The 23,540-nt window shown below is 40.8% G+C and overlaps 1 protein-coding gene across 9 annotated transcripts in view; it reads left to right on the top strand.

Moving 5' to 3' along the window:
• The window catches only part of mcf2l2 (MCF.2 cell line derived transforming sequence-like 2), a 260,332-nt gene that overhangs the window by 31,102 nt on the left and 205,690 nt on the right, over positions 1-23,540 (top strand). The window contains exons 1-3 of one of the 9 annotated variants that reach the window (XM_044199612.1): positions 13,256-13,271; positions 13,728-13,826; positions 13,959-14,225. The exons of the other annotated variants lie outside the window; for them this stretch is intronic. Coding sequence (XP_044055547.1) covers positions 14,156-14,225 — 70 coding nt within the window. The 5' untranslated portion in view covers positions 13,256-13,271; positions 13,728-13,826; positions 13,959-14,155. Of the gene's footprint in view, positions 1-13,255; positions 13,272-13,727; positions 13,827-13,958; positions 14,226-23,540 lie in introns of those variants that run through there. 9 annotated transcript variants of the gene reach the window in all.

Below are 23,540 nucleotides of genomic sequence, written 5' to 3'. Positions count from 1 at the left end.
AAAAGAATGTCATGATCAATTGTGTCAAAGGCAGCACTTATGTCCAGCAGGACAAGAATTGAACACATGCCTGTGAATGCCTACATTCATTAAAAAGGTCATTGGGGACTTTGAGAAGGGCTGTCTCAGTGCTATGGTGTTGACGAAAGCCAGATTGGAAAAGGGGCGCAATACAATACATAACTTCCAGTAAAAACCTAGTTGGGATTTTGTCCAGAGGGCTGGAGGACACTCATAAGCGACATGATGTCTATGAGTTCAGGCAGCGTAACAGCAGAAAAATTGCTCAAAGAATCCCTGAGCGGGTGATCCACATCTAAAAAGGCAGGATTTGGGGTGATATCAGATCTTATCAGTAGACTAATTTTTTTGTTATGAAATTGGAAAGGTTGAGATTTTAAGCAGCATGGAGATGTAAAAAGGTCATGAAATAAAACATTTTAGCCATTATGAAATTGTTGGCAAGAAATATGCCTGCCTACCTACTGAATAAAATGGGCAATGCCTCTGACTTTAACTGAGAAAGTGCTTCTAATATCTAAATGTCTTTTATATCCGAATATGTACCAGCTGACTTTTAGAACAAAAACTCTAACTTTGTATCCATATAAATGTCATGTTGTGCTGTGTAGTGGCATGTGGACCCAAAGGCAGATGACCAGGAAGCGGTATCAGGGTGAACTAGCCGGATGGCTACAGTGTTTATTGGGGTTGATGGCTTACAGGCAGGTACAGGCAGACAGACTGGTAGGCAGACCAGTAACTCACAAGTAACAGGGAAGTGGGTTACCAGCTGGCAGTGGTGGAAACAGGGAAGTAAGTCCAAGGTGGCTAAACGGTCCAAAAGTGAGCAGGCAAAGTACAAAATCCAGAATCCAACCAAGGTCCACAGGAGACAAAGAATCCAAAACAGAACTCACGGTAAACAACAAAAAGTCCACCAAACGGCAACTCACACAAAGGTCAGGAACACTCACAAGACAGGAACGAACACTCAAGACAGGAACGAACACTCAAGGCAGGAATCACTCAAGGCAGGAACAACACCATGTGTAACAACAATGACCCAACAGCGAACAAAGACAGAGACATGGACTAAATACCCTAGGGGAGGTGAAACAACGAGACAAAGGTGCAAACAATCAAGGAAGGGCCAACAATCAAAACTGGAGGGAAAACAAAGACAGGAAGTAAAACCACAAGACACACAAGGGAAGGAACACACTACAAAATAAAACAGGAAGTGACAAAACCTTAAACTACCACAATACAGGAAATATCCATCCATCCAACAGCTTTTCTCTTCAGGGTCTCATGCATATGAATATAAACATTTAGTGTAGTGAACATTAACGTGTCAGAAATATACAAGCTATATTTCCAGACACTAAGTTTCACTTCCAGTTCTTGGGAACCTCAAGGACTCTGATATTAAAAGATGTTCACGCACAAAAGAGTCATGACAACTTCTCTCAGATATATGGTAGTTTATTTACAATATTTACATATATAATGAACACAGAGAGAAGATAAATAGTGATTAATAGTCAAATACAGAATAGTGACAAGTTGTCTAATAATAAATGAGTAAATTAATTATCAAAATATGTTGTCTTGTTTAGTCAAGACACCCTTAGACTGATTATTAATAATCAAATATGGGAGTGCAAGAGAATGATTAATGATTGACCCAGTTTAGAATATATCTAGGATTAGATTCTAATAAGGAAATAGATTAAAATAAGGAAAATACACAATAAAGTTATATATAATGATACATGAGATATCTATAATGGTTTAGGGATGCTACGATCTTAAGAGGCGAATTAGATTATTTCTGATAAGAAGACTTTGAACCCCGTGAACATAATATGATGAATGGACAGTAGTACAGTGTTTAATTAGTCTCAAAACCAGGCGCATGCACGTGATACGAGCACACAGAACAGTATGCTCTGCGTGCACAAATGCAGACCCTCCCTACACACTCGCAACTGCTCAATGTTTGCTTGACTTGACTGACGTCTGTGTTCAAGGATTACAGCCGGTCATGGCCGCACACAGATCCGAACAGCTGTTGTAGGAGAGTCATGTCGGTTTTTCCCTATAAATGCACATTTGGCAGAGGCGCCAACTCATGAGGAAGACTCTGTGTACAGCATATAGCTTGAGAGCCTTATAGTGATTTCCCAGGACGAAAAAGCTAAATACAATTAGCATATGCAGCTAACGTTGGCCTTGTTTTGCAGTGCATCCATGCTTCATAATTTAAACACTTGCAGATGCAGCCGCTGCACAGACTGAATAAAAAAAAAAAACAGTCAGATTGTAGAAATTAGACTGTTAAATTGATTAGCTGAGAAGCCCCCTCCACTGCCCAGGTAAAAATGGAGGAGGTGGAATTGGTGCTATGTATGTCTAAATGTTTCTGTGTAGATGCTCCAGCAGTTTAGTGGTGTATGATCTGAGCTGTTAAATTAAAATCCCTCTTTTCCCTCACGTCTCCTGTAGTGATGCTGTTGTCATCCTTCTCCCTTTTATCTCAACTCGGGACATCCTTCAACACTCCTCTGCAACAAACACTCAGCATTTACAACTGTCTTTATAAACATGTTTCAGTACAAGTTTCTCCATCATTTAGCCAGTAACCAATGTATTGTAGTTACAAATAGCTGCAAAGTTGACACATCCTTTGTCCTTTACAGAGTTAGGCATTTGATTTTGCACAGGTTTTTGGCTAATAAAAAAAATGGAATGATGCCTCCACTCTAATGCCTTTTCATTCATCCTGTTCCTAGCATAGTTCAAAAGCAGCTATTTTAACACGTTAAATTAGAAAAACTTAACAGCATTCAGTTTACACAAACGTATTTATGACTGATATTCTCACTTTCTTGGTTAGTGTTCCTAACCAAGAAAGTGAGAATATCACTGTCATAAATAGTAGGGTAGCAAGTAGGTCTTCAGAGTGTGGTTGCAGACCAAAGGCCATTTCCTAAATATTAAGGCTGAGACAATCTTAGTTCCATTGTAACTTCATAGACTAAGATCATTTTAGCCTGAAGATGATTTTGGGAAATGAAGCCCAGTCTAGTAACGTTTAATGTTGTAAATAATTTTGTGTCACACACAAAGGTTTATCCTGCAGTAGATGCTGAACAATATGCACAAAAAATCATATTACGATTGCGATATGAGTCACGATTTTAGTAGCAATGGTAATTTTTGCATTTATTTTGTGAAAAAAATAAGATGATGATTTAATTTTTACTGGTCTGTATCAAACAAGCATGATCCCTTATGTGTGGAGAATATGATTTGTAAGTCCAGGCGTCTCTGTAGCACCACAATGCTTAATTTTTAATGGTATGCTGTGACATATTTTACCTTTATCAGACAATTGCAGCTCCTGCGATTTGGTAAATGGTAAATGGACTGTACATATACTACTTACTTATAGCGCCTTTCTAGTCTTTCTGACTACTCAAAGCGCTTCAACTACATTTCACATTCACCCCATTCACACACATTCATATACCGATGGCAGAACTGCTCATCAAAGTAACTAATCAGTCACACACACACCGAAGGTACAGCCCTCGGGAGCAATTTGGGGTTCAGTGTCTTGCCCAAGGACACTTCGACGTGGGCTGGGGGAAGCCGGGATCAAACCGCCGACCTTCCGATTGGTGGATGACCTGCTCTACCACTAAGCCACGGCCGCAATATTTGGATATTGCATTTGGCCATATTGCGATTTCGATAATAATTTGATTAATTATTCAGCCCTATCCTGCAGTACAGGGGTCTGGGCTGTTTAGGGAAAGAAGAAAAAGAAAAACTTAAATATACATAGCTAGATATTATGTGTGGAGAGCTATGTCTATATATATCTATATCTATATATCTATACTCAACCTGTTTTAGCTTATTAATGACAGAACCATTTTTTAAATATTAAAGTAAGGTTAGGATTATTTTAAATATGACATTCTAATGTTAACATTACTGTTGGCTAAAAATACACATATCTTTTACTTGAGTAAAAGTAGCAATAACACAGTATAAAAATACTCTGTTACAAATAAAAGTCAAAATATTACTCTCTGACTGGTCCTCCCCACACAACACTCTGCAAAGCCCCGCAATACGTGCAAATATTTTGCTCAATTGCATCTATTTGTGTCTTTGCCTTAACTTTGTATGTAATCATACCGCATGAAAAATATTTGCAAAGCTTTCTGTGTGAACACACAGTAAGGGCGGCAACAGCTGGTGACGTTAATATGAAATCCTCCATAAACCAGACCGTCTCATTTAACAACGCTTCGTTCGGCATTCCCCTTCCCCTGAATCTCTGCTGTAAATGGTTCAGTGTAGGGCGGCCTGGTTCGTTTGGCTAGACAAACCTAGGGGCCGACACGGTGCAGGCTTGAGAAGTTACGGCAGGTCTTTGGCCCTGTTTACACCTGGCATTAACATGCGTCTAGGGTGATGAGTTTACCATAAATGAGACAAGAATTAGGTTTGAAAAACGATAGACGCCGCCAGAGCGGTGTGTTTCTGGGGTTTCAGGCCACTTTCTAACATTATTCACTGATTTTGGTGAAACTGGATCATATTTTATGGAGAAAATATTTTCTGGTTTTCCCTCTGATGTACTCCGGCTCCTCTGCCTCAACTCTCTGTGATTTATGGAGTTTCCTGATGGACAGATGGCATTACTTATTGCTAAAGTAACTGGTAACTGCTGCTAACTATAGTTGCTGTTAGCTAGTTAGCTCAGTTAGCTGTATTAGCTTTAAAGATTAACGTTAAATAAAACTTTATTAGCTTTATTAAATCTCCTCCTTCCAGCGGTCCAAAGGTCCTGTACTAGCGGTGTAAACACCAGCACTCTGTTAGCTTTTCCTGCTCAGCATCCAGATGGGAGTCGGGAATCACAGTTTTCCTCCAGGAAGTCGATTCATACTTCAGGGCTAACCCCCTTCACTTTTCCAGCAGTTGGGAAACAACAGACAAGACTTTACTTGGTCTTGAGAAGCTGCAGCATTTATTAACTAACACATTGTAACCTACACTGCACATTTACTGCCAGATCAACAACTTCACTGCTAACCTTTTCTTCCTTTCCATTCCTCTTGCTCTCTTTCACTCGCTCAACTACACACTCGCTACGCACACACATTACGCCCTATTCCTTAAAAGATATACGCTCCTTGTATTACAACTCCCCCAGTGCTCAGAGCTCCCAGTCCAGGCAGAGTCAGCTAGCGTTAGTAGGAGTGCTAGCTGCACGGTTAACTGAGCTAACTAGCTAACGGCAGTTACATACTACATACTTTAGCAACAAGTAAAGCTATCTGTCCATCAGGAAACTCTGTAGGTTTTCCCCATTAATTATTTATGTTATTAAATGACATCAAACAAGACATGTGTCTATATGTCAGAGATATAATTTAAACACCAAACCATAGTAAAAATGAACATGCAGAAAACATTCCAACACAAGTTATGCTATTTATATCAGAAATTGATTTTCCGAGGCTTCAGGCTTAGTTTGTGCCCATTTTGGAGGGAAACAGCCTTGGAGTCTCTGTTACTTGGCTTTATGGCCTGGAACCAAGGAATGGTTTTGAAGCTGGACTGTTAATGGGAAAGGGTTAATCGAAAAAGAGGTTTGAGTTGTTGTTCACACACACCAATATCCTGTATGTCACTTTCAATGTATATGGAGAGAGGCAGAGGTGAAGAGGTTAAAGATCTGGTTTAGGGGGAGCTGGGAGAAGCAGGCAGTATACACCACATTAGCATTTAGTAATGATAGGATGATAGTTTCTTTAATCCAGTGAACTAAAAATGAAGGGTTAGGGTTAGGCAATTTTCATGTCAAACGTCAAATTAAGCCAGCAGTGGGAGTGGTGGGAGTTTGTATGCATCATTCTACAATGCAATTTTTTTTCTAGTTCAAGTTTTCTAGTTGTTGGTTAATGTTATGGAACCTTTTGAACCATACTATAAGCACCTGTTATTCAAGTAAATGATAATGCACTCTGGTGCTTGGATAAAGGGCAACAATATCCAAATCCAGATACAACCAGAGATGCAGCAGCGCATATGTCCACACTTTGTTAATGTCTATATAGTGTAACACAGAATGATTATCAGCCCTGTGGTTTACTACTGGTTCTGTCATCAGATAGCGACTTGGTTGCCCAGTGCTCAGTGTAATCGTCTTAGTTATGTAAGCTCTTTAACACTCTATTGTGAGTGTGTTGGAGGTCTGTTGCTAAGTAGAAACAGCAAGGTAGACTGACCATAGTCGAAACCCAACTGACACACACACATACAGTACACACAGTAATATCCTGTTCATGTCCTACATACTTAAGTTATGTGTTATTGAGATGGTACATGTAAACATTGGATCTACCTTACACTGAGGCATGTCTACACCTTTTTCCATCTACTCTACTTTTATTTGTCATGAAGAAACTGTTCTGTTTCTTGAAGTACTGTATAAAGATGTTGACTCATCTAAACTTAAATCAATGTTTTTTTGGTCATCATTGCTTTTTCAATCAATGTTCTGCTCCTGTTTGATACTACTGATAGTGTACACATGTGCTATGCTATTGATCTGCCAAGACAGTAAACACATCTCATTATCCCATTGCAATCCCGTGTTAAATTACAATGTTTTGTTGACCTATGCATCCACCCTGACCTTTTCAATTCAATTCAATTTTATTTATATAGCGCCAATTCATAACAGAAGTTATCTCATTGCACTTTTCCTATAGAGCAGGTCTAGACCATACTCTTTATAATATTAATTACAGAGACCCAACAAATCCCACCATGAGCAAGCATTTGGCGACAGTGGCAAGAAAAAACTTCCTTTTAACAGGCAGAAACCTTGGACAGAACCCGACTCAATGGTGGGCAGCCATCCGCCGCTGCCGTGTTAGGTTTTGAGAGAGAGAGAGACAGAGAGAGAGGAGGGGTTTTGGGGAAGGGGATAGGGTTAGGGAGGCACAATGCAAAGACCACGTAGAATATTTTTTTATATAGTAGAATAGTAATTATAGTGTTAATATTAATAAATTTGTAATAATAGGAATGACAGCTATAGGAAGAATAATGTCAGCATCAGTAACAGAGCCAATAACAACAACTGTAGTAGCAGTTGTCGAGCAAGAACACGGGGGCAGCAGGCGGTCCACAACCACAGACCCAGACCCCGCAGCTCCGGAGTCAGAAATACCTGCTGAAAGCGACAGAATGAGAGAGGAGAGAAACGAGAAAGCACAGAACTACGGGAGAGAGAAGATGTCGAGTTAGTAACATGCAGTAATGGGATAAAAATGCATACAGATGGAGAGGGAGAGAAGGAGAGAGGAAAGAGGTGCATCATGGGAAGTCTCCCGGCAGTCTAGGCCTATAGCAGCATGACTAAGGGATGGTTCAGGGCTCACCCAAGCCAGCCCTAACAACAAGCTTTATCAAAGAGGAAAGTCTTTAGTCTTCTCTTAAATGTAGAGATGGTGTCTGCCTCCTGAACCCAAACTGGGACCTGATTCCACAGGAGAGGAGCTTGATAACTGAAGGTTCTGGCTCCAATTCTACTTTTGGAGACTCTAGGAACCACAAGTAACCCTGCATCCTGGAAGCGCAGTGTTCTAGTCGGATAATATGGTATTATGAGATCCTTAAGATATGATGGTGCCTGACCATTAAGAGCTTTGTAGGTGAGGAGAAGGATTTTAAATTCTATTGTAAATTTTACAGGGAGCCAGTGCAGAGAAGCTAGTATTGGAGAGATATGATCTCTTTTCCTAGTTTTTGTCAGTTCACGTGCCGCAGCATTCTGGATCAACTGGAGAATCTTAAGAGACTTATAATAAGGAATTGCAGTAGTCCATCCTAGAAGTAACAAATGCATGCACTAATTTTTTGGCATCATTTTGAGACAGGATGTGCCTGATTTTTGCAATATTACGTAGGTGAAAAAAGGCAGTCCTTAAAGTTTGTTTCATGTGGGAGTTAAAGGATAAATCCTGATCAAAGATAACTCTGAGGTTCCTTACGGTGCTGCTGGAGGCCAGGGCAATGCCATCTAGAGTAACTATATCTTTAGATAATTTGTCTCGGTGTTTGGGACCAAGTACAATAACTTCAGTTTTGTCAGAGTTTAACATCAGAAAGTTGCAGGTCATCCAGGTCTTTATGTCCTTAAGGCATGCCTGAAGTTTAGTTAACTAGTTAGTTTCATCTGGCTTGATCGATAGATATAATCGGGTATCATCTGCATAGCAATGAAAGTTTATGGAGTGTAATAATACTGCCTAGAGGAAGCATATATAAAGGTGAATAGATCGGTACAAGCACAGAACCTTGTGGAACTCCGTGACTAACTTTGGTGTGCACGGAGGACTCACCGTTAACATGTACAAACTGAGATTGATCTGATAGATAAGATTTAAATCAGCTTAGTGCAGTTCCTTTAATGCCAATTAAATGTTCCAGTCTCTGTAATAGGATGTGGTGGTCAATGGTGTCGAACGCAGCACTAAGATCTAACAAGACAAGTACAGAGACAAGTCCATTGTCGGATGCAATTAAAAGGTCATTTGTAATTTTCACCAGTGCTGTCTCTGTGCTATAATGCACTCTAAACCCTGACTGAAAATCTTCAAATAAACCTTTGTTTTTTAGAAAGTCACACAACTGATTGGCGACTGCTTTCTCAAGGATCTACAAAGAAAGGGAAGATTAGATATAAGTCTATAATTGGCTAAAACCCCAGGATCAAGAGTGGGCTTTTTAAGAAGCGATTTAATTACAGCTACTTTAAAGGATTGTGGTACATAGCCTGTTAATAAAGACAGATTGATCATATCCAGTAAAGAAGTGCTAATTAAGGGAAAAACATCTTTAAGCAGCCTAGTTGGAATGGGGTCTAAGAGACAGGTTGATGGCTTAGATGAATTAATCGTCGAAGTCAGCTGAAGAAGGTTGACAGGAGCAAAGCAGCCAAAACACACATCAGGCTCTACAGCTGTTTCCAAGGTTCCTGTGTTTGAAGACAAATCGGCACTGGTCAAAGGCAGGACTTGATGAATTTTTTTCTCTAATAGTTAAAATTTTATCATTAAAGAAGCTCATGAAGTCGTTGCTACTGAGAGCTATAGGAATACATGGTTCACTAGAGCTGTGATTCTCTGTCAGCCTGGCTACAGTGCTGAAAAGAAACCTGGGGTTGTTTTTATTTTCCTCTATTAATGAGTAGTAAGCTGCTCTGGCATTACGGAGGGCCTTCCTATATGCTTTAAGACTACCTTGCCAGAATAAATGGGATTCTTCCAGGTTGTTGGAACGCCATTTCCTTTCAAGTTTTCGTGATGTTTGCTTTAATTTGCGGGTTTGGGGGTTATATGCCACAGCAATATCAGATAGATATCAGATATAGGAGCGCGGTACACTGTAACAAATAGAATTGGCTGTCATGTTTTCCAGGTTGGGTGTGAAAGACTAAGAACAAGGCTTTCAAATGAGTTATAATTTAGTTTAGGTTTAGGGTTGATTAATAGGCTTGAGTCAGAGATGGCTGCAACTCCACTTCCTAGGCCGGTGCCTCGAGGAATATAAGTATTAATATGACTGGGCAGAGTGGATTCATTTAGGCTAACATACTCTTTATGACCCAGCGAGCGTTTAGTAAGACAAAATAAGTCAATATGATACTCTGATATTAAATCGTTCACTAGTACAGCTTTAGATGACAGAGATCTGATGTTTAAGATCTGAGTCCACATTTAATTCACCTATTTTGTTGTGCTTTTTCAGCGTTATTGTTTAGGTTTTTATGTATAACTCCTTCTGTTAACTTTAGATTTTATTAATTTAAGTGGTCGGGGAGCAGACACCGTCACTAAGGAGTTTTGGTTGGGTAACTGCTCTGGAAGCGCAGAGAAGCATGTAGGACTGCAACTCTGCCTCCTGGTCTCAACTCTGAGTTGTCATGGTCCTCCGCCCTATGTGGACTTTGTCACTCTATAACAGGTGTCGGCAACCTTTTTGATATGAAATGCCATTTTAAAATGTTCTTGTTAATCAGTGTGCCATATCAACATTAAGGTTTTCCATATCCATCCATATAGGCAATGTGTATAGCAACATAAAAAAATAAAAAAAATTTCTCCCATAATCAGGACATTGTAATTATATATGAAAACATCCATAATGGAGTTGAAATCATTAACCCTACCAACTTTCCACCAATCTTGTTCATCAGCAATAAACTTAACAAATAGCTGTATTTTTTACACCATGTGGTTACAAATTATATGCACAGTTCACATTTCAGAATACTGCTTTCAATGACATTCCCTCATTTGCAAAGTGTTGCAATGGCAAAGCAGCTTACAAACCGCTCCAAAACTTTTCCACAGCTTAGCCACCTAACCGCTGAGTGGAGAGGGATATCTTTGTATGAGCAGCAGAGATGAAGTTAACAACCTTCACCACTGTAGCCTTGGCCTCATTAAGATTTGAATTTGACATCTTTGCACAGAGGTTTTCTTGGTGTATTATGTAGTGGAGTTTCATGATGGGGTGACCAACTTGTTCCTCAATTAATGTGACCCCTCTGTTTGCTGACCATGGCGGGGGCGCCATCTGTAGTTACTGCAAAAATCTTGCTAATGTCAGTCCCTCGCTCCTCAAAATGCTCTGTAAAAACATTGGCTATGTCCTCACCTTTAGTTGTTTCAGGCATTGGTTTTAAGCAGCAGAGCTCCTCCCTTACAGTCAAATCACAGTATCTTGTCATGACTGCCAAACGTGGTATGTCATTCACATCCACGCTCGCATCAAGTGCGATGCTAAATACAATGGCATCTTTCAAACGTTTTCTGCCATTTCTTTGACGTGTCATTCTTCTGGCTGACGTGGGAATGTCTTTTATTCTGTATTTTATTGTCTCTTTGTTTGGTAAGCCATCAAACAAAACATCTGAGCATAAGAGAAAAGCCTCCTTAATATACTGAATCAATCAATGAATGGCTTTCCACGTTTTGCAATGCAATGAGCAATGTGATAGCTTGCTTCCCATACCTGGACACAGCACGTTTGATGGATTCTGCCTTGTATGCCTCATCCCAAGTTTTCTCGTGTTTGGTCTCAAAATGGAGTTTAACACTTTAAGTTTGGCAAACAACATTTTCAAGTACACACAGCACGGTTCTTTTGAAACACAAAACCCCACTCTCTGTCCAAGACGGCTTGAATGCCTGAAGCCTTATTAGCAAACAGGCCTTCTATCATCTACCGAGGCTGTTTTTCTCACCCACATTCTGCGAAGAAGGCAATGAGTACTAGCCAATCAGAGGCAGAGTAGGGTGGGTCTTTGTTGTTCATTTGTTCAGACATCACATCTGTCCAGAAATGAACACATGCACACACTTCCACAAATAAGAAGAAACAGGACTGTGTAAAAATAAAAATCAATGCATGCGGATGAGAGGGCACTTGGTTAAGCTGCCGCGTGTCAATGGTGGCATGTGTGCCTAAGGTTGCTGACCCCTGCTCTATAACATCACCTGCCTTCTTCCTTTGCTCCTGTCATAATAACTATGGCCGCTAGAGGGCTTTGTCACTTGAACATAAACAATGTTGTTTTGGGGCACTTGCTGAAGCAACTGATGCTGTTGTTCTTCTTGGTTCATCTGCTGGTGCATTGCTTGAAAAGCAATTTCCCCACAGGGGCACTTTGTTTCTTTTTCTTTATTAATGAATCATAAAAAAAGTGAAATCGTTGAAATACTGCAGATACTTCCATTTTATTACAACAGTAGTGTTGGATGGAATTCAGGGAAGAGTTGATTTAAATTTTGTGAGAGGCTGTTGCACCTGTTGTATACACAGACTATATAAACTATGGATGTAGTCTCCGTTAAATCACCCATAGGTTTCTGAAGAGCCAGTGTGAAGCTCAGTGTGGTGGCTCCAGCTGACGCTAGTCCAAAAATGGGCAAAGATGTGGAGTGTGGGTGGAGCTGAGGTGGGCCAAATGGTTGCTGAAAACAGCCACCCGTGACGGCACCCACATGTCAAAGCGGCCACGCCTTTAATTATGCATAACTTTAAGCCTTAATATAATTTAACACAACAACAACACCATTTTTTGTACCAGTTTGTAAACATGTATATTTCTGCTGTGAAGTTGGGCAAGAAGAAAATAAAGGGGAGCTGTTTCGGGGGCGCGTGACCTGTGGTGTACGGGACAGGATGATAGTAAAAGTACATTTGGCTCTAATTCACAAACTAACGGAGATATGCTGCAGATGGATACAGGATGTGAAAAGTGTGGATACATCCTGATACGAGGTTGTGATTAACATTGGATGACTAGCCCTTTTATCATTTCTTAAGTTTTTACTTACTAATTATTTTACATGTGTGGATGATTACAACGCTGACTTTTCTAGTCAGCAGTTTTCTTCAATGAAAAGTGACTTGCGTCAATCTAAAGAGTTATTTAGACTGTCAGAGGAAAAGCGGGGAAATATCTATATGTTTTTTATATTGTATTTTATGCCATATGACAGGTAGCGTAAGCTCAGCAGCGTAGCAGATCTTCTCTCCTGAAATGTGCACATGTAGGAATGGCGACGTTGCTATAGTTATGAGGGACGCTCAGTGTCTCTGACACATTTGGTTTCAGGTTTTAGGGAGGAGATTAGTTTTTCCGAAACTATAAAATATAATGGGGTAATTTATTAAAGAAAATTGTGAGATTGATCATAGTGTATGTTTTCTTTCGTCTCTTCATCCTCTGTGGGTATGTGAGCGCAGTGTAAGGGGTGTCAGTCCCCTCTGCCTATTCCCAAGGGAAGGTGTTAATTTATTCTTATTTTTCACAGCTTCAATATGTATGTTCCCACAGTAGATACATCGAGACAGGGTGGTAATAAAATGCCATTTGGGGGTATTTCACACAGGATAATGGAGTTAACTACATGACAGGTGTAGGGGCGCTATGAAGGGGGAAACTTCCTAAAATACTGTTAAAAGATCCAGCAGACAACAACAACAAAAGACATCAAAAGTAAGACATGTGTGTGGGGTGTTTTTTTACCCTATATATGCCTGGCTGTAGGGCACCAACAGCACTTTTCTGTGAAGCCTCTTTGCAGAGATATCGTCTCGGTCTGAAGACAATTCAACTAAGTCCTGCATTCTGTAGAAAAAAATGGCTGTTGTTGCAGGTGAGTACTTACAAAACTTTGATCTATATGCTGTTTTCAAAAATATTATAGTATATTTTTATCTGATATATTTTTTATTTTTAAAATTTACAAGTAATTTCAAAACAGCACTGAATTGCGTGGCAGAATCCCCAGGACAGGGAAATTCAAGCAGTGGATCAAGAAAGAGGACATATTTCTCAGGAAAGGGTTGTGATAGTCAGTTTTACACGCACGCATGATGCTGCATGTCTCTGCGACGAATATACGCTATTCATGATTCTTTTAAAATAAAACCGATATATTGCTTTTTAAGTAACTTGATATATGTTGTTATCTCCAAATATCCAAAAAATGTACACTTGAAATCATTTTAAATAAGGTTGTTTTTTTGTTTTGTTTTCACAATTTAACCTGTGTAATTGACAATGCGGGTGTGTGTGTATGTGTGCATGTGTTTTTATATGATCAAAACAGATACTATTAGTGTCTCACATAGACCATGGGCAAGGCCTATTGAATATCAGAAACCACAAGATGTGGACCCCTTTGTGATACTCAATTCCCAAGATTTGGGTGAGTATTTTGTATTTAAATATGTATCATGTAAATAGACTGTTTTAAACAACACATTGTTTGTGATTTAACTTGTGTATGTATGTGTGTGTGTGTGTGTGTGTGTGTGTGTGTTTTATATGGTCAAAACAGACCATAAATGTGCCCCAGATACTCTGGTGACATCACCCCAGAATATATGGATCAGTGATACACCAGTGTCAGGACCTTCTGAACAACCTAAGTGAATTCCGGACACCCTGAACCTGAGAGAGGAGGCCTTAATTCTAGCCCCAAGTTTTCTGCATCCTGAGTCAGCATCCAAAGAACCTTCAGAGTTACTGGACTGGATGGATGCCCAGCTCCAGTGTTGGGACGATAGCAGTTTTCCACTGGATGAACCACAGACATCATCACATAGTAAGAAACAACACATTGGTACAAAATTCAAGACGCAAACAGCCGCTACAAACTACGCGTAACTACGCTACGACTTACACATATTTGCAAAAAGAACACCAAGGGCTGGTAAGGTGTGGCAAGGCACAGCTACAGGTGTGTAGAATAATAAAAACGTTGGTAGTAAAAAACTCCAAGAGGCTAGTCCTCATAGCTTTAAAACAGGTAAACAATATGTCATATTCTGATGAACACAAAAATTGGACTTATTCTTGAACAGATGGGTCTATAAACATAGCTCAAACAAGTTGTCTGATATTGCTTATCTTATTCTTAGTTTTCGATCATGAGTCGTAAATGCTTATGCAAATCCAAACATGGAAAACGTTGCGCTATTGTAACTGATTACAATAGTGCAACGTGATGATGAGAGTGGTATTGATTATGATCACGAATTATCACAGTTTGAGAGGTTTTCAGATATAGAGAATGAAATCGATCACTATGTTAGTGATACAGATTCAGACAGTGAAGAGAAATGGCTTGAAGCATATGGACCATCGCCCACATTCGAAAACTTCCCTGATATTGAAAACAAAATTGACACATTAGATGAGGATGTAGAATTGACACCTGTTCAGAGTCTCAAGCTATTGCAAAAAATGGGTATACTGAAACGTGATGCCTCAGAATTTATTGAACCAGATTGTGATTCACAAGCAGATCAAATGGGGGATAGCACAGACCCACAAAGACAATACAAACAGCCAGTCCCCAAACCCAAAACAGGTCAAATAGATTGTAAGACCATACTGCAAAAACGATCCGAGTCGTACAGTGCTGAACAAACTGATCGCATAAGACGTGTGGGTGGGGTGTGCGATTTTAACATCACAGAGAGAAGAAAGTTGAATGGTGTTGATATTAGTCGTTCTTTAAACTTGTCTAGTATCAAGATGAATAATATGGAAACAGTTTTGGATGTACTAAAACATCACTTAACAGAAATTGTCCATTTTTCATCAAAACTGGCTGCACCAGACGGTGTTTTAAATGTAGTTTTGAGAGGTCCATCAATGTCCAGCGACGTGTGCGCGATGTTAAACACTGGTGATGCCCGCAATGTCAAAACATTTCTGAACAATATAGACAATGTAATGCAAAGTAATAAAAAATAGAAACAGATGCTAGCCTTGAATTTGTTGTTTCAGCTGCCTTAAATAAACGCAAGGTGTGAGATGCAAATTAGGGAGCATGCCTTATGTATGTCTCTATGTCCCTCCAAACACAGACAGCAACTTGTGCTTCTCCCTGTGTTTAGCACGTTACAAAAACCCTGACATGTCTGAAAATGAAATTCAAGAACAGGCACGAAAAATCCAAGCAGATGCAGGATTTAGCTCGATAAGTCTCGTTAGCAGATGTGTCAAAATTTGAAACATGTGTGTTAAAATTCTTGTTTTTCATCACAATAACAATACTAAAAAATTGGATCTGTTCCAGACCCGAGAGTGACCCCAGACAGACACTGCATGGCTTTATCTGTACAAGGACCATTATTACATGATACAAAACAACACATGATTTTTTGAAAAACATACGGTGCCCAGATTATCGGCGCATTTGCAGATCAGTGTCTTGTTTTAACAGGCAAAAAAACGTGACAGAAAACCGCAAAAGAGCTAGTCCGTGTGATAGGACAAAATATTGTGACGATTGTGGTTGTCTGTACGCAATCAACTACAACAAAAATGCAGTGGGGCATAAATGTCAAAAAGGTAAATATGGTCATTGCGGGGATCTGTTAAAATCAGACATACAACATGTCTAAATGTGTCATTCAACCAGAAAAACCGTCACCACCCCAAACTAAATATATCTTTTATGACTTTGAAACGCGAACACATAACACAAAGCTGTTTTTGTCTGTGCAAATTATTTTGAAAACCAAATTTGGTGTGCCTCTGGTGAAAGTTGTCCATCTGTGAAAAAAATGTAGGCAGCCAAAGTACAAAAACTACATGTTCATGGTGCACAATGTGTCATGATTTGATAATTGTTACAGACAGATCAACCGGAGACAACGGTGAAGAGACTGAGAGAGTTTATTGACACACAAAGGTAATATGAATGGATGAGAGGGGTTAGTGATACCGTCACACAGGAGCCGGAGCTAGGGCGACACACTCGGGGAACTGGAGATTACTGAGTCGGGTTCGGGGTTCGGGGTAGCAGTAGTCGGGACGAAGAGTCGTGGGTGAGTCCGTGGAGTATTGGAGGCAGACGTAGAAGTACTGTCCTTCATACTAACGTGACCAGACACAGACTGTGGTGAGGAGTTGGAATTTATGGAGGAGTAGAGTGGCTGATTATGTTCAGGTGTGTGATGGGTGACAGGTGCAAGGAATCAGTGCTGAGGTGAAGGAATGCGGTGCGTGTGGTGTGGTGGAGCCTGGCGTGTCTGTGACAGTACCCCCCCCTCCACGGCCAGCTCCTGAGGGCCGAAAGACCCCCCCCCCTTCCCCCGACACCGCGGCCTGTCCCTAGGGGCCAAGCCGATCCGGGGAGCTTATCGGGGTCCGGTGTGTCGTGCGGCCGACCTGGAGCCTGGAGATGGGTTGAGCCGGACACGCCGGGCGGCCGACCTGGAGCTTGGGCCGGACTGGAGACCGTCGCAGCCTCGGGCGGACGACCAGGAGCGGACTCTGGCGGGCTGCTGGACCTCCGGGCTGTAGGCCGGAGCTGAGCCTGGGGACTCTGGCGGCTGGCGGACCTCCGGGCTGGAGGCCGGAGCTGAGCCTGGGGACTCTGGCGGCTGGCGGACGACGGAGGCTGGGACCCTCTGGAGGCGGACGACGGCGGCGACTGAGCCTCAGGGCTGGAGGCAGGCGGCGGCTGAGCCTCAGGGCTGGAGGCAGGCAGGCGGCGGGCAGACGGGTTGGGGATTAGTTGATGACCATAGGTTTGGCAGGCCAAACTCCTGGCAGAACCTCGCCAAGAAGAGGCCCAGAGAATGGAGAACTGCCTCTTCCTTAACCGCCAGGGACCCCGCCCAGTGCAGTGCCGGACCGGCCAGCCGAAGCACCACGAAGGCTACCTGTGACTGCTCAGACGGGAACTGATATGGGTGTATCAAGAACACCAGGCAGCACTTCGCCAGGAACTCTTCACAGTCCCCCACTGAGCCGGAGAAAATCCCCGGTTGCACCAACTCGTCCGCTGCTGGAAGAGGAGCTGGGAGGCTGAGAAGATAGCGCTTAGCCAGAGCGCTCAGGTGGGGAAAAGAATTAGGAGTGGTAGCTGTCATAGTAGTGTGAGGTCCGGTCATCTGTTACAGACAGATCAACCGGAGACAACGGTGAAGAGACTGAGAGAGTTTATTGACACACAAAGGTAATATTAATGAATGAGAGGGGTTAGTGATACCGTCCCTTATTTAGATGATGGCAGAAGAGTTCTGGAGTTGAACAGGGGAACACGGGAACGGGAACCGGAGCGACCCACACGGGAGACTGGAGACAGTCACACCTATTCAACACAGCCGAGAATGCTAATTATGTAGGGCCGTATCCAGATCCATATTTTTATGGATATGCCAACATGTCTGACAAAGACGGGGCAACTTTCATGCAGTGGTACAATAGTGGGAATGCGAGTGGGAACAAACCCACTCTGAGGGTGAGAAAATGTATTATTATGATTTCACATCATTGTATCCAACTGTGCAGGCTCGTAAAAGCTACCCAACTGGACATCCTCAAATAATCTTCCGCAACTTCGAGCCGATTGAAAATTACTTTGGGCTGATAAAATGTAATGTGCTGCCACCCAGGGGTTTGTAACAGGTGGGGCAATCAGTTTTTCACACAGGGCCATGTAGGTTTGGATTTCGTTTTCCCTTAATAATAACAATCAAAATTTCCCAAATAATAACAATAATCATTTAAAAACTGCATTTTGTGTTTACTTGTGTTATCTTTGATTAATATTTAAATTTGTTTGATGATCTAAAACATTTAAGTGTGACAAACATGCAAGAAAATAAGAAATCAGGAAGGGGGCAAACACTTTTTCACACCACTTTATCTATATATCTATTCTGACAGAGACAGTGTTGTTTTTATGTCAAAGGATGGAGATTGAGTCCCAGACATTTCCCTTTTTAGGGGGACCTAACTGTGATGATTACATTAGGAATTCGTGTCCGGTGGTCCTAAATATTATGCTTATCAGACTCTGAACAAGAAACAGTTGAAATGCAAAGGAGTCACTCTGAATGCGTGTAACACCGCTGTGGTCACACACGAAACCCTAGTGAATCTTGTGGACGAGTTTTCGAATTGTGACGTGACACCACAAATTATAGTGACAATATCAGACACAATAGTGAGGAATAAAAAAGCATTTGAGCTAAAAAACTAATCAGTTGTTAAAAGGCTTCAAGTGGTGTACACCAAGTGTCGTTTCTTCTCTGATCTGACAACCTTACCCTACGGCTATCGATTGAGTCTAATTTTATCAGGGCCATCAAATAGTGAAAAGACTTATTTTGTAAAAATGTTGATTGAAAACATTGAAAAACGGATCTAGAAAAATGTTGAAAACATTGTATATATTTATTCATGCTGGCAGCCATTGTATGACGAATTGTTTAAAATTAGAAATGTGAATTTTATTTAAGGTTTGCCTTTGTTTTTATGCGATGATGCATTGTTACCTGTAAATAAAAACAATTTGCTGATTATTGATGATTTGATGACTGCAGCTAGTAATAATTTTGAGGTGCAAAATGTATTTACACAGCATGTGCATCATAGAAACTTGAGTTGTTTATATTTGGTACAGAACTTGTTTTTTCAAGGTAAAGCCAGCAGGAAAATTAATCTTGTTTTGTTTAACCCCCCCGAGACAAATACCAAGTCATGCTAATGGCAAGGCAGATGTTTTCTGGGCAATGTACATGTTTTATGTAGTGTTTTGATGATGCTACAAGTGTTCCTTACGGGTATCTATTGATTGATTATAAAGCCAAGACACTTGATCATCTCCGGCTCAGAACTGATTTGCTTTCTAACCAGGCTGTTGTGGATGTGTCTAAGAAGAAATAAAAGCATGTCAGAACGCATCAGAAGAAACTTGTCTTTATTGAAAATTTTGTATGGAGAGAAAAAATATCATTAAATCGGCATCCCCAGACTTTATTTTAACATTATGCAATGTGATCTCCGCAGCCTTTGTCAGGGGCCAAGTTAAAGCAAAACAAACTACATCCTCTACAAAATTCATCAAGGGTAATGGATACAGCGTTGTTTTTAAGATACTTTCTAATTGTTGAATAGAACTGATGATATTCCCTAATGGCATTACTCCTAGCAAAATTAGGTTGAAAAGGCTTTGAGGGGTATTGCTGTCCATCAACATATAAATGTATTATGTGCATAACTACCTGTGAAGGCTTCATGATCTACAAATCCTACGACAATAAATGTAGGTATCTGTCCCAAGAATATATTTTCTTGATTACAAACCCAAGTGTCCGTAGGAATGCTGAAATTTTTTAGACATACTCTGTCGATAGGGTATTTCACATTACTGTGCAATAGAGCCTTAGCATGAGCTAGTTTAACAGCTGGAGATATTGTGACCTTCTCTACAAAAAGGCTTGCAGATAGAACATTGCCTCAAAAGTCATCCACAGTGTTGCGCATTAAACAAAATTCGTTTTTAGCTCTTTGTTATCTCCTCCAGCTGTCATCCACCATACATCTTGCAGTATCCATGCAGAATAGTCCAGATCCAAACTGCGTCTGCAGAGTATCCTTCCCATAATTTAAAGGACATTCTATAATACATCAATAAGGATAGGTGTTTGACGACTGTGTTATAAGCCTATCCCCCAGCGAAATGTCCACTTGTGAAAATATTGTACAACCCGGGTAGTTGATAAATCCCACTTCCATCTCCTTGTGTCAGATTTCCCCTGTTAGCCTTGGTGATCTTGACACGTGTATATAAAAAAGTATTGTTCAGATCCAGATAGTCCTCGGTGCTTGCCTGGACTAAAAATTCTATTGCCGCAGAGTCGGCAATGGCTGTTAGAGTGGGGATTTTGATGTAGGCACATTTCTCGATATGTTTTACGGGTCGGAAGTGTAGTTCTCTTATTACTTTTCCAAATTTAAAAGGTATATGTTGATTCTGATCTGACTTGTGAGATATTTCGATGCTGTCGATGTGTGTTTTACAGAGCCCAAGGTAGTGTGGTCTGTCGTACGTCCTTGTGATCATATGATTGTTCGGTCCTTCAATATGTACGATTCTTAAAAGAGGTACATAACTATGTCCTAGAGTTTGATATTCTACAATATCGGAATAGATGAAAATGTTGTACATCCCAACATTAATATCTGCTGGATGTGTGCGATATACACATCGGGTGATTTATGATCCTCGTCAATTACCATGTCCTCTGGGGTTTCAAAGACTTCTCCAAGTATAAATCCCAACATTTGAGCAAGCTTTCATTTAAATGTGAATTCCAGGTCTCTTAATGGTAAAACAGACACTCTGTTTGTGATGGTATTGTAACGAAGTTTGATGTACTCCATATCATTTATAGATATTTATAGATAAGCGGGAGTTTATTTCAGTTACTAACTGTGGCATGGATGTATAGAATCCAGGCGTCGTTGATAGACAGGCCCTCTTGTTTGTTTTTTTGTCGAACACAACAAATTCTGCATCTTTTGGTGAGAGTTTGTCCAAGTTTTTGGATATTGTATTTCTATTAATTCCACTTCATAAGGTACTTTAAACTGAAATGTTCGGGCAGCTTTGTTCTGAAATTTGCTATTGTGTTGCATCCCCATCCATGTCAGACAGTAGTCTCAGTATGTAGTTCGCTTGAAAAGCCTACGGTAGCTGGATGACCTGATTTTCTGAAATCCAAGAGTTACATTTTTTGTAAAGGTGATCAGGCGTTTTCTGTTGCAGCTCCTTGGCTATGGAATGACCTTCCTCTGTCTCTAAAAACTTGTCCTTCATTGGGTGTTTTTCAGAGTACGCTTAAAACTTATTTGCTTTCTTTAGCTTTTGACAATGCTTTGTAGTTGTGTATGTTTGTTTTCTGTTTTTTCTGTTTCTTTTTTATATTTTGTGTACAGCACTTTGGTTCCACTTGTGGTGTTGAAAGTGCTTTATAAATAAAGTTGAGTTGAGTTGAGTAAATTTATCTGGCCATCCCACCCATTTGACTAGTACCGTATTCCGCCCCTGCCTACTCTTTCTAGATAAGCTCTTTTCTATTTTAAACGTTTTGTCTTTATCCACAATAACTTTTAGCAGCTCTGGTTCATAGAAGGTACCCTGTAATACCTCGTTATCATAATCTTTTAACCTATAAACAGGGGGCCCCTGGGTACACATTCCATTACAGTGAAATATTAATCAGTATAATTTTGCTCATAACCTTTTTTAAAAGGTCCTCTTAATTTTGAACTGTAATAGCAGTTGTCTAGCAGGAACACCGGGGCAGCAGGTGACCCACAACCACAGATCCAGTCTCTGCAACTCCGGAGGCAGAAATACCTGCTGAAAGCGACAGAAGGAGAGAGGAGAGAAACAAGAAAGCACAAAACTACAGGAGAGAGAAGATGTTGAGTTAGTAACATGCAGTAATGGGATAAAAATGCATACAGATGGAGAGGGAGAGAAGGAGAGAGGAAAGAGGCGCATCATGGGAAGTCTCCCGACAGTCAAGGCCTATAGCAGCATAACTAAGGGATAGTTCAGGACTCACCCAAGCCAGCCCTAACCATAAGCTTTATCAAAGAGGAAAGTCTTAAGCCTACTCTTAAATGTGGAGATGGTGTCTGCCTCCCGAACCCAAGCTGGGATCTGATTCCACAGGAGAGGAGCTTGATAACTGAAGGCTCTGGCTCCCATTCTACTTTTGGAGACTCTAGGAACTTCTCATGTTCTGCCTTGAGTTTGGCAGTCTCTGTCTCCACGCGAAGGATTTCTTTTTCAACAAGGATGCGCTGCAGCTCAGCAAAATCTGTCTTTCTTCATTTTGGGGGTGTGGGGGCATAGACCTATATGTCTGTCCCGGTGCATGAGATAGGATAGCAAGCATGTCCCTTATTATGCCCATCTTCCAATGTGCTCACTCGATCCTCTGCCTCTGGGATTCGGCCTGTCAATCCAAGAATTCTCTGTTCAAGTCCTGACACCTTCTCTGAAAGTTTATCCAGCGCTTCATTAACTTTGTGGCGTAATTTTTGTATTACTGTGATGACAGAGCTCATGCCTGAACTCGGGGTTGAATGCGATATGTAGTGTGTGAAGCGCTTTGAGTGGTCAGAAGACTAGAAATGCACTATACAAGTACAGTCCATTTACCATTTACCATTGATCAGTGTTTCCCACACATAGGGGCAGGTCGCCCAAGTATATTAACGGCCACCAAAGTATATTTGGTGACCCATTTTAGTATTTAAAATTTTTTTATCTGTCCAAGAGAACGACGCCATCTGCGATCGATTAACAAGTGGACAATCTTCCCTCGCTCTACCCCTCCTGTGAGGTCTACTGATGATCGCACATGCTCTGCAGAGAAACACTGAGAGTCTCCTGTTTAATGTAGATCTACTTATGACTTATGAAAAGCTTGTAAGCGCACCTGTTTGTGCCAATGTCATTTGGTACCACATTAGTTTTGATCGTTTCGAGGCTGCATCATTAACAACAAGCCTCCTCCACATGAGGCTCACCTGCCGTTGTGAAAATGGAATCACGGGTGAAAAAATCTAAAGTGCGATTGTGGTTTTGGGCGAATTTATAAAACATACTGCTGAAGAAGAAAGTCAACAGAGCAGACACATACAGGGAGAGAGAAACAGAAACAGGTGGGGCGGGGGAAGCAGGTGTGTGTGAGACAGAGGTGTAGGTGTGAGCGTGTGTGTGGGGAAAAGAGAACTGAAGGGAAAAGCAAGGTGAGCAGATTAAAGTAGTTTGTGAGTAAACACTAAAACAAGGTGGAGAATTAAATAGAATTAAAATGGTGAAATAAGAAATAACTTACTAGAAATAGGGTAATGTATTAGTGTAGTCTTTCAAATATTATATATATATTTAATATATAAACCCCCAATCCACATTTTAGAGACTTATGTTGTCAATGTGTATTAATGGTAGGGAAGTAGTGCCGTCTGGTGGTAGCTGATGGAGAATTTGTGTCTTTCTGATTATTTAGCTGATATTGAGCTTGTGTAATGTAATGAACTCGCCGCTCACACACATCTCCCAGCTGGAACTACCTGAGCTATACCGTTAGAT

The sequence above is a fragment of the Siniperca chuatsi genome, linkage group LG6, assembly GCF_020085105.1.
Source record: "Siniperca chuatsi isolate FFG_IHB_CAS linkage group LG6, ASM2008510v1, whole genome shotgun sequence".
NCBI classification, from domain to species: domain Eukaryota; kingdom Metazoa; phylum Chordata; class Actinopteri; order Centrarchiformes; family Sinipercidae; genus Siniperca; species Siniperca chuatsi.
The sequence above is the reverse complement of the archived record's forward strand: the minus strand, read 5'-3'. Positions and strand labels throughout refer to the sequence as shown.